Source organism: Sylvia atricapilla, chromosome 3, assembly GCF_009819655.1.
Source record: "Sylvia atricapilla isolate bSylAtr1 chromosome 3, bSylAtr1.pri, whole genome shotgun sequence".
NCBI lineage: Eukaryota > Metazoa > Chordata > Aves > Passeriformes > Sylviidae > Sylvia > Sylvia atricapilla.
Genome location: NC_089142.1, coordinates 59,629,903 through 59,643,508, shown reverse-complemented (window position 1 = coordinate 59,643,508; position 13,606 = coordinate 59,629,903). Strand labels below are relative to the sequence as shown.

Below are 13,606 nucleotides of genomic sequence, written 5' to 3'. Positions count from 1 at the left end.
AGAACACATCCCTGCAGCAGGAACTTAGCGGGTGGACTGTGCCCTTTCTTTGTCTTGGAGACATATCAGGTTCACTGGAGGAGAAGACTGTAGACAGAAGATTGAGGAAATGGTCTTGAAGGAGCAAGAGAAATTTTGCCTACTCCCTAACATTTCATTTTTCAGTCTGTTTTAAAAATCCAACTTCACTTATTACTGTGCAGCACGTACAAGGCTAATGTTCTTATCCACCATTAGTGGTTTCCTCTGCAATAGTCTACAGATCCTAGGGATCCACAGAGTAAGTCTGAAGATAAGAAACAAAATTAAATAAGTAGTTTGTGGAAATCAAAAGTTTACAGTGGTGCATATGGCATTTTAAAAATAACACAGGTCACCAGATCCACATGTATTAAGAGTATAACTGCTTTCTGGAGAGCCGTTGTTCCTTTGTTTCCTATCTGCATTAGTTGTGGCACATTAAAGCTCTGTTTTTCTAAAAGATACATGTAAAAACACAGCTCATCCACTGGGACTGAGAAAAAAAAAAGGTTGCTAAATTTCAGGTCCAAGCAATATCGTCAATCTTGATGAAAAACAATGACAAGCCTTTTTAATTCCATATTAGGAAGTTATTCTTCCCCAGATTTGCTAATTAAGTCTGCATTATTAGCTAGCCATATGCCAGCTAAAATATGTTACCAATTAACAGCTTTTATTGAATGTGTATTCATTAGAAAAAAGACAATTATGTTTCAGTAATTTTTCCATCTCCTATTGAGGGACTTGGCCAAATCAAAAATGGGAACAACATAAACTAAAGCAAAGCAAATGAATGAATGCTTTTCATTTAGCCTTTCCTTTTCTCTAGAAGCACACAAGCAGCACTCAAGCACTTTTCAAAAACAAGTGAAATAATCCATCACTGTGAAATATTTTTAAGATCACAGGAAAAATGACATAGCCCTGTTGCTTGTTCCTGTGTACTTTGAATAACTCACGTTCCCTTTACTGACATCTGTTTTTCATCTTTCCATTTCAGTGGCACCAGCCTTGATAGTTACCATAACAGTGACATCCTTCATAATACAGGCTTCCCTCTATTGTCCCAATACGTGTAGGTGTGCTTATCTGCATCCAATTCATTTCCCATCCTGCTTTTGCCCTTAATGCATAAAGGTAAAAGGCTAATTTTGCTCCGTCAGAGCACCCTTTGAGTGAAAGGGAACCATGGCTTGCCTGCAGGACTTGTGGGCTAGTTCACAACATCAGTCTGGACCACTGGTGACACAGAAGCATAATTCATATACCCAACATACATATGTAGACACACACACACATATATAAAAATATACATGTACTTACATACCCTGCACTAACAGGAGCTCTGCAGTGTTAATGGTCTCTAAGCATTATAAGCCCAGGATTAATACAGCTTGTCTCCAGACCTCAACACTGATCTAGAGGGAGTCTGTTTTTTACTTTTTATAACTGTGGGTGGATAATTTTTCTGCATATTTTTCTGTCATGCTTATTATACGAATAACATGGTTTTTAAATGCCGTCAAAATGTATTTTCAAAGCATAATTGACCACAGTGAAGACATTTGCTTTAATTCCAGTGATAAAAAAATCAGTTAGCATTCCAAATGTGTAAAATGAGTTCTTGTTTTTATGTCTAATTTCAAGCATCTTAAATATTGTTTGTAACATTCTCACTCAAAGTGTTTTGTGCAGAATGCAAAAAGTTTTCTCAAGTACTGAATTAGAAACTATAGCAACCACTGAGACATTATCTTTGCAGTTGCATTCATGTTTCACAACATAGTTCTGCAGTGTGCCACCTTTGAAGGCAGAGAAGGCGACTCGTATCTGTTCTTGTTAGTAGCCAGCTTTTGCATTCCAAATGTTAAAAGATGCAGTAACTCCCCTGTAAAGACAAATATAGATTTGCTGAACTCTACACCAACCTCTCCCCTGGTTTTGGCAAGCCTTTGTTTAAGCACTACAGCAGAATTCCGCTGTCTCAGAAGGAAATAATCACCATGTGAGAGGATGTCTATGTCTGCTCACAATATGTTAACAGGAGACAACAGGTAACAAAACATGAAACTCTGGTGGAACCTCCCAGGCATCAGACGCAATTGACCCCTTACTTTTTTGTTGTTGTTGTTGTTGTTGGTTGGGTTTTGTTTTGTTTTAATTCTTTTGCCTCCTACATTCTTTCATGTACATTTTTGTTGTCTCTATTTTGCAGAATTTGCTGCAGGTAGCAGACATTTTTCAGATTTGGAATTTCAGGTCTACCTCTGTCATTACATGTTCCTGACAGAGCAAAATAGGAATCAAATCCTGCTTGGAGTTATGGTGGTACCCAGGATGCAGTATTTATATGAAATACTATGCTGAAACTTTGTGCAACTTTAAAGTGATTTTGTGTCCTATGGGTGACTGCTGGGCCACACACCTTGGCATGCACTAAAATTTGGTTTAGATGCTTTTGCATCTAAAGGAAAAAGCACATATGTTACTGTCAGCACTGTAACTGAGCAGTCTCAAAACTGAACAGATTTTTACAAAAGCCCAAACAAACCACCAAATATTCTGCAGCTGGCAGAGAGGTTACCCAGTTCCCAGGGCCTGTCAGAAGTGTGATTAGATAGCTCTGCCTTTCATTGCTAAGTGAAATGCTGCCATCATATCCTGCACTGCAGGTGACCGGGGTTGCTTTTGGAGGCGCAGGGTGATGGGCTCTCAGGCAGCTTCCTGCCCTTCATCAGTGAAGTCACAGGCATCTCCAGAGACACTGCTAACCATATCCTGTTGCAACAATTCAGGGCTGCTGTCATATGCTTCCCTTTTCATCTGCAGGTAAGCCTTATGGATTTTTCCCTGATGACTACAAAGAAAACTGTGTTGTAAGTCATCTCCCACTGGCTTCCTTCGTTTGCAAGCATCAACACAACACGATTTTTTTCCTGATCAAAACCATCTGCATGTTTTACACCAAAAGCTGCCTCAGTACTTTGGAGAGGACATTTCCTTCAGTTAGAAGAAAGAAAACAAATACCCACCCCCTCCTAAGCCCCAGGCCTCAATGTAATAGCACAAAACAAAGCACCTCAAAGTCACACCTCTGCATGCAAGAACTGTACATACTGTGCAGACCCTTTGGTCTTCTTTCCTACCATTCTTGTGCCTCCCTACCTATAACTATGCAAGCAAGACTCCACCTACAGCCTGACCTGGTTACAGGTTCCCATTAGGTACAGCACTTTCCATGCTTTTAAGCCTTCTGTTTTTGCAGCTCCTTCGCTGTGTTAGCCAAGACTCGCAACCCTTACCTTGGCCCCAAAATTTGAATTTTGGGCCATCCTTAGGGATTCAGAACTGCAGGATCATATAACACAACAAAGTAAAATCCAGGACTGGGCAGTAGCACTCAGTAAGCCTTCTGTAATTTATAGTCTGACAGTTCTGGTGCCTTCTCTGAGCAATAGATTAATACACTGAAACCTAGATCAAGTAGTAAAATTCTTATGAACTTCTAAAAGGCTACAGTTTCACTGATACCCTTCTCAAAAGGCACAGGAATACAGCAGGGGTCCATCAGTGGCTCTACACTGCTGGAGCCACCAGCTCTGGTACGGTCACCATAGGCTGGGCTATCTGCAAGGGAAGCACAATAATTAACAGAACTCCCCACAGGTTTGTCATGCTTTCAGTGTAGAATGGCCCCTCCAGGCACAAATGAATCAAGGAAACCACTGCTGAAAAACATACTATTTTCCCATGCTAGCTCTGAGTTTCCCTAAATGCATGTCACATCTGGAAGAAAATGACACTTGCATTACAGAGGCTATACATGATTTTGAGAGTGCCATGTTGTTAACCCTCCTCCTACAAAGTAAAAAAAAAGAAAAAAAAAAAGATGTTAATTGCAGACTACTCCCCAAGCTTTTGGATGTCATCAACTGCAAAAGAGAAGTTTTCATGATTAAAATAAAGGAAAAATCCTTAATATCCTATGGATGCTGAGTAAACCTTCAGGCAGGCAGCTCTCCTGCAATTAATGACATGCTGCGCAAGTGGGAACTGCCTGGGCAATGCAAAACAGAGCTAATGAGAAGCCATCACGACATTCAGCTGGAATTGCCCCCATGCAAGAAGTGGGTTTGGGGCTCTGTTGAGCTTCTGGTCGTATCTGCTCGGTTTTCTTTAAATGGAGCTCAATAACTGGTGTTTACTTGGTTAGTACTAACATTCCCTTTCCAAGATTTTTGATTTTTACAGTCTGCTTCACAAAATTATTTCACATACACTGCTTATACACGCAGTCAGACTGGTGATCCCATACTCATCTCTGAGATTCATGAGTGTCATCACCAGATCAAAATAAATAAATGAACCACCACATATATATTATATATTATACATCTGAGCCATATGATAAATAGGATTACATTTACTGACAGCAGCAGTAAAGAGCAGTTGGGTGTGTTTTGAATAACAGTGCCCTGAACTACTCCAAAGAACATCTGCAACAGATCACAATGTACAATGTTTTCTAGGTGATAAATCATAGGAATACATCATTCCTAGCATCCACTTGGATTCTTCTGGAAGATAAAATACCATTCAAATCTTCCACCAGCATTGAACAATTGCACGATTTTCCTGTTGGGATTGGACTGAAAGTATGAGTACTGATTACTAACTACTCTCCACTCCCGCCATTCTATGATAACTGCCACAGTTGCCCCCTTCCTCTCCCCAAAAATCAAACCATGCTTTTTTTCTTAAACAACTGAGCATTCGGACCAGCAATGAGATACATTTTCTCTCATGCAGGTTTGAATCTAGACCACAATGTATACTGTACCTACTTTTTACCCTTAAATTATTCTGCATCAGAAGTTGGTGGCTGTGGTCATACTACTAATGGAGGGTTTTTGAAATCAGCTTTAGAGATTTTGAAGACAAAATCCTAATTTCTGCAACTTATGAAAACCACCCCTTCAGTGGTGGCTATGTTGTATATACAAGAGGCCAAAATCACGAAAGGCAGCAAACTCTTTACAATACTCACTGATTTTTATTATAGAAAGAGCTGAGTGAAATCAGCTAATAGATAACAGAGTGATTTCCTTTTTGAAATTCTAACACATGTATTTTGCATCTGTTGAAAGCACTGTTTTGGGAAGCTTCCTAAGGTAGGTGCATGATGTAGAACTTGGAAGATGGGTTTGCTTTCTAATCCAGTCCCTCTCTGCATTCACACCTCCTGGGCACCATCAGATATGCAAATGAGCTGCTCAATTGCACATATCCTTTTGATTGGAAAGGCTACAAAAAAACTCTGAACAGTTGCCCAAGTCAGGCATATCTGCACGCTGGCTCCTTGAACAGGAAAAGTGGCATTGCATGCAGGAAGACCAAAAACTAGATTCCTCACCATGGATCCAGACATGCCGACTTCATGGAAATGTACTTCTCACTGGGAAGTGAAAGGGTGGCCACAACTGGCATCACAGTAAACAGAACACACAAGCTTCAAAAACACTGGAAGGATGATTTGATATTACACAGGAAACTCAAGCATACAAAAACAAGACTTCTGAAACATACAAGGACATTTCTTCTACCTTTTTTTTTGTCCACTATATTTGTAAAAAATGAGCATTTCAAGTAGGGCTATCATATTGACCTGGACCTCATCCCCATGAAAAGCTGAAAGCATTTGATGAAAATGATCCCTCCTGCAGGAGATGCAGATTTGTGTTTGCCAAAGGTGTCATGAATCTGCTGATCAGACTTGCCACAAATTCTCATTTCCTTATTAGATGAAGGAAGAGGGAATATGGTCATCAAACAGAAGGGGAAGATGAATCAATTGTGATAATCTAAATAAGCTCAAGCTAGGGAAAGTTGTTCTAGGATTTTTAACCAGAACTTCTGTTCATTGCATTAAGAATGGTATTCTGAAGGAAACAAAAATGGTTTTTGTCTCTGCAGTGTATAGAATTTTTTACTTCTTTTTATTAAGAGGTGATGGGGATAGATTTTTCCTCATATATACACATTCATGCATGATCAATAACCCCTGCTGAGAGCAAAGTGACTATTTCAAGAGGCAAGAGCAAAGGCAATTTCCCCAAGTTTCTATATCAACTTATTCCTAGGACCAATTTTGTTTCATTGTTTGAAAGAAACAAAGCAGCATGTCAAAGCCTTACAAAATGAAACCAGTTTGCCATTCTTCAAAAAGCCAATTCTTGTTAACATTCAAAATTTCTCACACACCAGCTTCCATTTCTGCACCTGCAATATTAATTTTCGAAGATGCCACCATAAAACCACTCTGTATTCATTGACTGTTTCTATAATGATTAAAACCCATCACACTAGCTACTTTTACTTCATTTCTTGAATTTCTTAAAGATCTCCAAGATACAGCTGAGCATATAATGAAGTTATGTGAAATATTTGAGGAGATACCCTAAATTTTTTTCTTATGATCTGTAAAATACTTAAAATGAAAACACATCTTTCCCTTCTTACACAATATGGAGTTACTTCTTTATGTCTGTTAAAATTTAATGGGATTTCAGAAATGTGTCTCTCTGATGACACTCAAAAGATTCAGAGCAACCAAAAGTCAGATCACAGCAGGTCTCTATCTAGAGACCTTAAAATAATAGGTAATTATATGGTAAAATGTCCCCCCTCTAGCTATGTTTCATAAAAAGAGTTTTTTTCAATATACTGAAAATACAAAGTAAAGACAAGCAAGTTAGTAATAGACTACTAAGTCTAATCTTAAAACAAACAGTGGGCCAGAGAAAACATTTCTAGCCAATATAGTTCGCAATTAGAAATCATAAGCAGCTAAAGGAAAAGTTGCAAATTTTTGTTCATTCAGCTTCATGCTACTTTGATGTAAAGAGAGCTTGATTCTTGGCAACTGCCAACATATCAGGATTTAAATGAGCACCAAGAGCACAGACAACTAGTTCTCAAAATGATTTAACACAACTAAACTTAATTACACCGACAGGCATGCTCAATTCCAAGATTTTCTGGGATCACATATTCTTCTGTCAACAGAACATCTACATACTCCAGAACTAAGAGCAAGGACAACATGCTGTTGCCACATAAAGAGTATTTTTACACACTTTGAAAATACACTGCAGCACAACATCTTAGAAGTGTAATATCTACCCCTGTTAAATAAAATTGAAGATTTTATTTAGGTATAAAGGTATTAAAGTACAAATGGGGTATCCCAGAGAATACAGAGCTGTCAGAACTAAAGTGCATCCGGAATGAATGGTTCTTGATATCCATGTATTTGTAATAATATTTTATAACTTAAGGAACAGTTTCAATTTCAGGAATGATACTAGCCTCTCTTGTCCTCCTAAATGCATTCATTTCTCAGCCTACAATGAAAAAAATCTATGAATGACTGACTAAATGAAAGCATGTTTGAGTGTAGTACACATGCAACAAAAGACTTATTTCTTTGAGATTACAAGGCACTTCTGAAACGCCTCACTGTACTTTTAGTTAAGATGATGCCTAACCTAAGCTTGGTATGAGATGAAGAAAATAGTGAAAAACAGACAAATAAAAATGCTCCAAACAAGAAACACAAAATCCAGAAATCAGACATGCAACCATTAAATCCAAAGCTTTAAGACTATTTTTTTATTTACTTACATGTTATGAGACAAAAATCAACCAAACTTCAAAGGAGCCTGCTCCCTCAGAGCCAAACAATCACATCTACAGTTGCTGTCAAGTGGAAAATGAGCATCTCTAGCTGTGTCTCCTCTGAAACAATCCCCAACTGCCTGTTGTTCCAGGCTGTACTCAGAACCTCTCAGCCTCTCCTCCACAGAGCTGTGCTTACAGAGCTCCTCTCCCCCATACTTCTGCAGCATCGCCTACTTGCCTACTGCACTAATGGTGTCCACAGGCGTGGGAGGTCAAGTCAGCACATGCAGGAAACAGAAGGCAAAGGGAAAAAAAAAATCCACAACCCCAAATCCAGATGCTATGCTTTTCAAGGCTGCACAATTTCCTCAAACTAGCTTTTATTAGCAAAATTTATTGTTCATCTGGTGAGCAGTCCCAAATCACAGCTATAAAAACAGAAATTATTTTAATTCCTGTTATACATAATCACAAAAGCACATACAATATACACCACCTGAACTTAACTGTTAGGTTTGGGTTTTCTTTACTTCTACATCTATTGGAGATATCAAAAGGGTCAGACAGAAAGCTCTGACGGTAATAGGCACTCTCCAACAGAAAGACAGCAATCAATTACAAGCCATTTGCAGAAATTGTAGAGCTGTCACAGACTCATTTACAGCTGCAGTCCAAGTCAGACTGCCTCTGATTGCCAGGCTGTTTTCCACCCTTGTACCTACAAAACTAGGACAGCCTCAAATAATTTTTAAAATGATACTAGCAGACTTGCTTGTCAGCTCAAGAAGTGAACTGCAATACAGAATGGGCAATTACTTCAGCAAATCATGCAAAAGCCCTAATAACTGCTGAATTTGACAAATTTGAGGCTGGAGGGAGGGCAGGGAGCAGACCTGTCCATTTTCCCCTCTTTTTCTGAGCTTTAATTGCAGCATGTAATTTAGAGCACTGGAGCAAATTTAGTGCGTTACAAGCAACAACTAATGTACATCAACTGGTTCTCTGTGTGTTTAAATCCTTGGAACTCTCCCTAATTTCCTGGCACCTGGTGTATTTGACACAGGCAATCAAGACTGGCTTTGTTCTTCTGCTAAAGCAAAGCTGATGTCCCAGAATCTCCTCCCCTCCAGCAGGACAGAAGGTCAGCATTTATGTCCACACAGTGCACGAGGAACACTGCATACTGCGGGTGAGCAGAGCACCCCAAGGCACTCAAGGGAGCCTGGCCTGCTGCAAACAGCCATCAAAGCATCCTAAGCCTTGGGGTCACCTCTGTTGTGCTCCCACAAAGATGCTCACCCCTAAGCCAGGCAGAAGTCCTAAAACAGCAGAGCAGAGAAACCCAGAATACTCCTTTCAAGGTAACAATGTGTCCTAAGGGGAGAAAATCCATTTTGTTCTTGCCTGGTTGCAAAGACTTGGAGGAAGCAGAAGCAATCATTACACAGGATACAGATCATATCTGTGGGAATCCCCTTGAGCAGCAGGAGATGGGCTGAAGACCCACAATCACTGGGCTTCTCCTTATTCTCTAGGGAAAGGGCATAAAATCACCTCTATAAGGCTGAAGTAGGTTACGAAGCAATTAATAAAGATTAACAGCTCCCCTCAGTAGATATAGTTAGAGGCACAATGTATCTTCCCTATTCCAGTCTTCTGAGTTTTTACATTCTGTCTCATCGCTACCAATTTTTCATACAACCTAGCACAAGACAGTAATATATTCCAGAACCATAAAAAATCTAACGTCATTCCTGTTATGCAAGAGTGCTAACACAAGCATTATCACAAATTTGCTTGAAGATACAACCAACTCATCAACAGAATTTAAAAACGCGCTTCTGTTGTCAGAATGGCAATGCCAGGTAAAATCATGGCCACCAACACAAAAACACTACCCACACTTGCAATTGGGAGGCTCAAAACAATGTGCACTTGAATTGGACACAGGTTGCAATTTGCATGATTTGGAGCAAAACAGACCAAAAGCTGCTCCTCAGAGACCAGTGCATTTGAAGGTGGGCACTAATTTTGGGCATTCCTGCCTCAGCCCCCAAAGTCCAGGCTGAGAGAAAGAAAACCATTAGTGCAGCCAAGTCAAACAGAAACTGCAGACACAAAAACTCTCCAAATTAGAGAGCGGCAATCACTCTCTCTCAAACACCGCACCTCTCCAAGTCTGTAGCCCAGTTTAAAACTACTGACATTGTATTGCTATGGTCACTGCAATATTAACAGCAAGCCCTGGAAATACCAGCAAAAAGAGAAGACAAAACAAACTGAATCAATTAGAAAGCTGTAGCAGCTTTACTGTTCTCTGCAGGAACTGGGTTCAAGCCACACAAAAAAATGAATTTGACAAGTCTCCACCTGCTTGCCATTTGCCCCCATGGCACTGCTCCTGCAGATGCAGCAGCTGTGCTGCAGATGCTGACCTGTCAGGGTGACCTCGAGATACTAGAAGGCCAAGTATACATCTAAAATGCCTACAATTTTTTTCAAATTAATGCCATATATTAAATTCCTTCCAACAAAATGCAGAGCATTAATGCTACAACACTGCCTTTTGGCTCATAAGGATTGTTGTGTCAAGCATTTTCTTACCCTGAAGGGTAGATCAGTCTTCTCCCTGTGTGGCACTTGGTCCAGAGTGCCATCAGTACTGCTTCTTTTCAAACTGGATGTGACATCAGGCACATTACTGAAGTCTGCATTTGAAATAAAACACAAAAATAAATTAGAGGGTTATAGGACAGAAAAAGGAAAAGTATTTGTTGTTTCTTACCTGCCAACACTTTCAGTGTCTAGTACAATTACACCAGCAGGAGAGAATCACAGAATCAATAAGGCTGGAAAAAACCTCTGAGACCACTGAGTCCAACTTATGACCTAACACCAACATGTTAACTAGACCAGGACACTAAGTGCCATGTCCTAAAGAAATACAAAATTTGCAATCATCTCCACCCCTCAGAAAACAATGGGAGAGGTCAAATCAAGAAGCCACTAAGCCTTGAAACTCTGCTTTACAAACAGCAGCTGGACATCAGAGACTGTCTGAAGCAATGTGCATATCTGATCTACCAAAATAAACCTAACGCTCTTGCTAACAGCATGCTTTTGAAGGCTGCACTATCTATAATCAGCACATTCTGTGCTGAGACAACCAGAGAAGATTATTAAATGTACTCAGCAGTTCTCCTTGGATGAATACACCATTATTTGACATGACTTAGTCCTGAATCCTTTAAAGATTTAAGAAGAAAAGAGAATTTTACTCTGGAACAAACACCATAATTCATAATACAGACAAAATCTCTTCTTTTTGCAAATAGTTTATCAATTTACTCAAGTTTGGAGTCCATCTACACAGTAGCTGGCACAAAGCAAAAACCAGAGGCAGCACTGCCCTGCTCTACTTACTGACAGACTGTAGCCTTCAGTAGCACTTACATTTAAACTCAAGAGCTATCCAACAATGCTTAGCATTCATATAAAAATGATGTTCTTTCTCTTTATATTTCCTCAATTGGCTGCTGAAAATCTGCAGAGCTGTTCTATTGGAAATTCTAATTAAAAATCCTAGAAGTGAAGAAGTGATTTTTGATCTGCAGCACTATCAATCCACATAGCTTAAAATTATAAAGCAACCACCAAATTAAAAAAAAAAAAATAAAAGAGAAAGGAAAAAGGATTTTCAGCAACCTCAGATGGTAAAACAGCAATAAAATAAAGGGAGGTTAAAGTTTGTTGCTTTGTTTCCTAGCCTTTAAGCCTCCAGAGTATAATTCACACCACATTACCACATTTTCAAACTTCTTCTCAACACCTACAAATGCTGGAGATTTATTTTTAAGTGAAAGGTAAGATTCTTATTTAATCACTGACACCAGCAACTGAAATGGTAATTAAAACAAATACCACCCATCTTGCAATAAAATCATGACAGCTTGCAATAAAGAAATTGGGAAGGACAGCAGAATTTAGCTGCCTGGGTGTTGCTGTTGTCCTGTCCCTTGCAGAGCAGGACTAGCTCCTCTCAGAAAGAATTGACCAACATGGACTGAAGTAGAGAAGAAAATGGGAATTTTAGGCCCAAAAGAGCACCTTGCAACCCACAAGGAGCCTTCCTGGTAAAACACAACATGGCTGATAGACATTGGAGGCAAATCAGAGAAAGACACACAAATAACTCAGCACAATGTCAACTTGGGTTTTTCTATATGTTATTATGGAGTTCAGGTCAAGTTTAGCATGGAGGCTGACATTTTCCACCCACATGCCAAAGACTTGACCACTTTCCCATTTCCATATCCTTGCAGAAACAAGCTTTCATCACTTTTCTCCCTTCAGGCTTTTTTACCTTCTCTCAGAGTCAGGTGTGGCTCCTGATACGTAAGAGCCTGTGTAACATGCAATACTCCAACAGTTATCACTTTTGCAGGAAAAACACATTTTATACAACTCCACTCCAGCTATCCATTGTTTTTAAGACCTTAAGAAAGAGTCTATCTTGTCTATTTATTTTATTATGCTTTTACCTCTCTTCCTCCACTAAGCCTGAATAATTTTCCCCTTTCCTCTGGACTTTAAAGTAATTTTGAGACTCTTCTGTATAGGAGTACACATGAATGCCTATTGACTTTCACCATTGTAAACTCCTGGGTAAGCCAACCCCTAAAACTTAAATTGACTTTTAACAACATTTTCTTCAGGGTAAGGTGATGCCAAGGATATTATTTCCTATTGTTTGCCAGCTGAGCTCTTTTTACTTGCCCTCTGGGTTTTAATGCCCTTCTCCCCTCCAGCATGTACCTGAGATACATTTTGCAAAGGCATAAAGGATCCAGAGTTTGATCTCAGGTAGCTCGCTAGTGAGAAAAAAACCCCGTATTTCCCTGATTTTACAAAGTGACCATTAAACATATTTGTCCTTTACAAAGCAGTAAAACTAATTTACACAAGCAATTACCAGAGACCATAAATGTGGGAAGAAGAAAATAAGGTAATACAATCAGCAAACAACAGAAGGAATCAGGATAACAACATCCAAAGTGGGCAAATAGAATATTGTACTGCTTTTTCCAGATGACCCATCTTTTCCTGCCTTCACCCTCATTTTGTTTTACCTCTGTAGTCTACAGGACTGTCAGAGGTAGGTCTATATAGTCTTGCCCATTTTTCTAGCGTTTGCTGTTGGCAGAATGAGTTGCTGACTGTGGAGAAGCAACAGTAAATGTTATTTTAAATAGTAAAACCTAAAAAAAGTTACACGGAAAGAATCCAAGGTGAAAAAAGACATCCTACTGCATCCTGCATTGTATGCAGAACTAACATGGGGAGAAAAGAAAGAAAGGAAGGAAGGAAGGATGTATGGGTCGTTGATCAGTTTAGCATCCACATCCTGTCTCCTCTTCCTTCTTTTACTGTGGAAGGGGATTTCCTTTGGATCTGCTCCTACAGACTATTCCCAAAAAGCATAGAAGCACCAATATCAGCTGCATAGCTCGACCCCTACCCCCAGCCCCCAATCTCCAAAAAAAAAAAAAAATTGGTATTACCCTAGAGAATGGGTAATTACAAATGCAAAGCTTAAGGACATGAACACAGCAAAAAGTTCGATACTCAAGTTCTTTCTACATCCAGTGATTAAGTGGAGAGGGCCTAGCAAAGTCAAACCCTACAAAATATATTTTTTTTAAATATTCAAATTTGGATTTAGCTCTACAATAGAATTCATTTTATCAAAAATGTTCACAAATAGTAATGTGAAAGTGTTCTTTTACAAGCTGGGTAACCACTATTTCTTTCAGGTAAAACTTGAAATAAAACTGTATAGAATATGCCCAAAATTATGAAAGATGCTATCACTATGCAAGTACAAATTTGTTCCAGTATATAATAT

At 39.2% G+C, this 13,606-nt stretch overlaps 1 protein-coding gene across 1 annotated transcript in view; it reads right to left on the bottom strand.

The window, feature by feature from the left end:
* Positions 1 to 13,606, bottom strand: part of TIAM2 (TIAM Rac1 associated GEF 2) — a 166,538-nt gene that overhangs the window by 20,742 nt on the left and 132,190 nt on the right. The window contains 1 exon segment of the mRNA XM_066314420.1: positions 10,306 to 10,409. Within this exon segment, the coding sequence (XP_066170517.1) occupies positions 10,306 to 10,409 (104 nt within the window).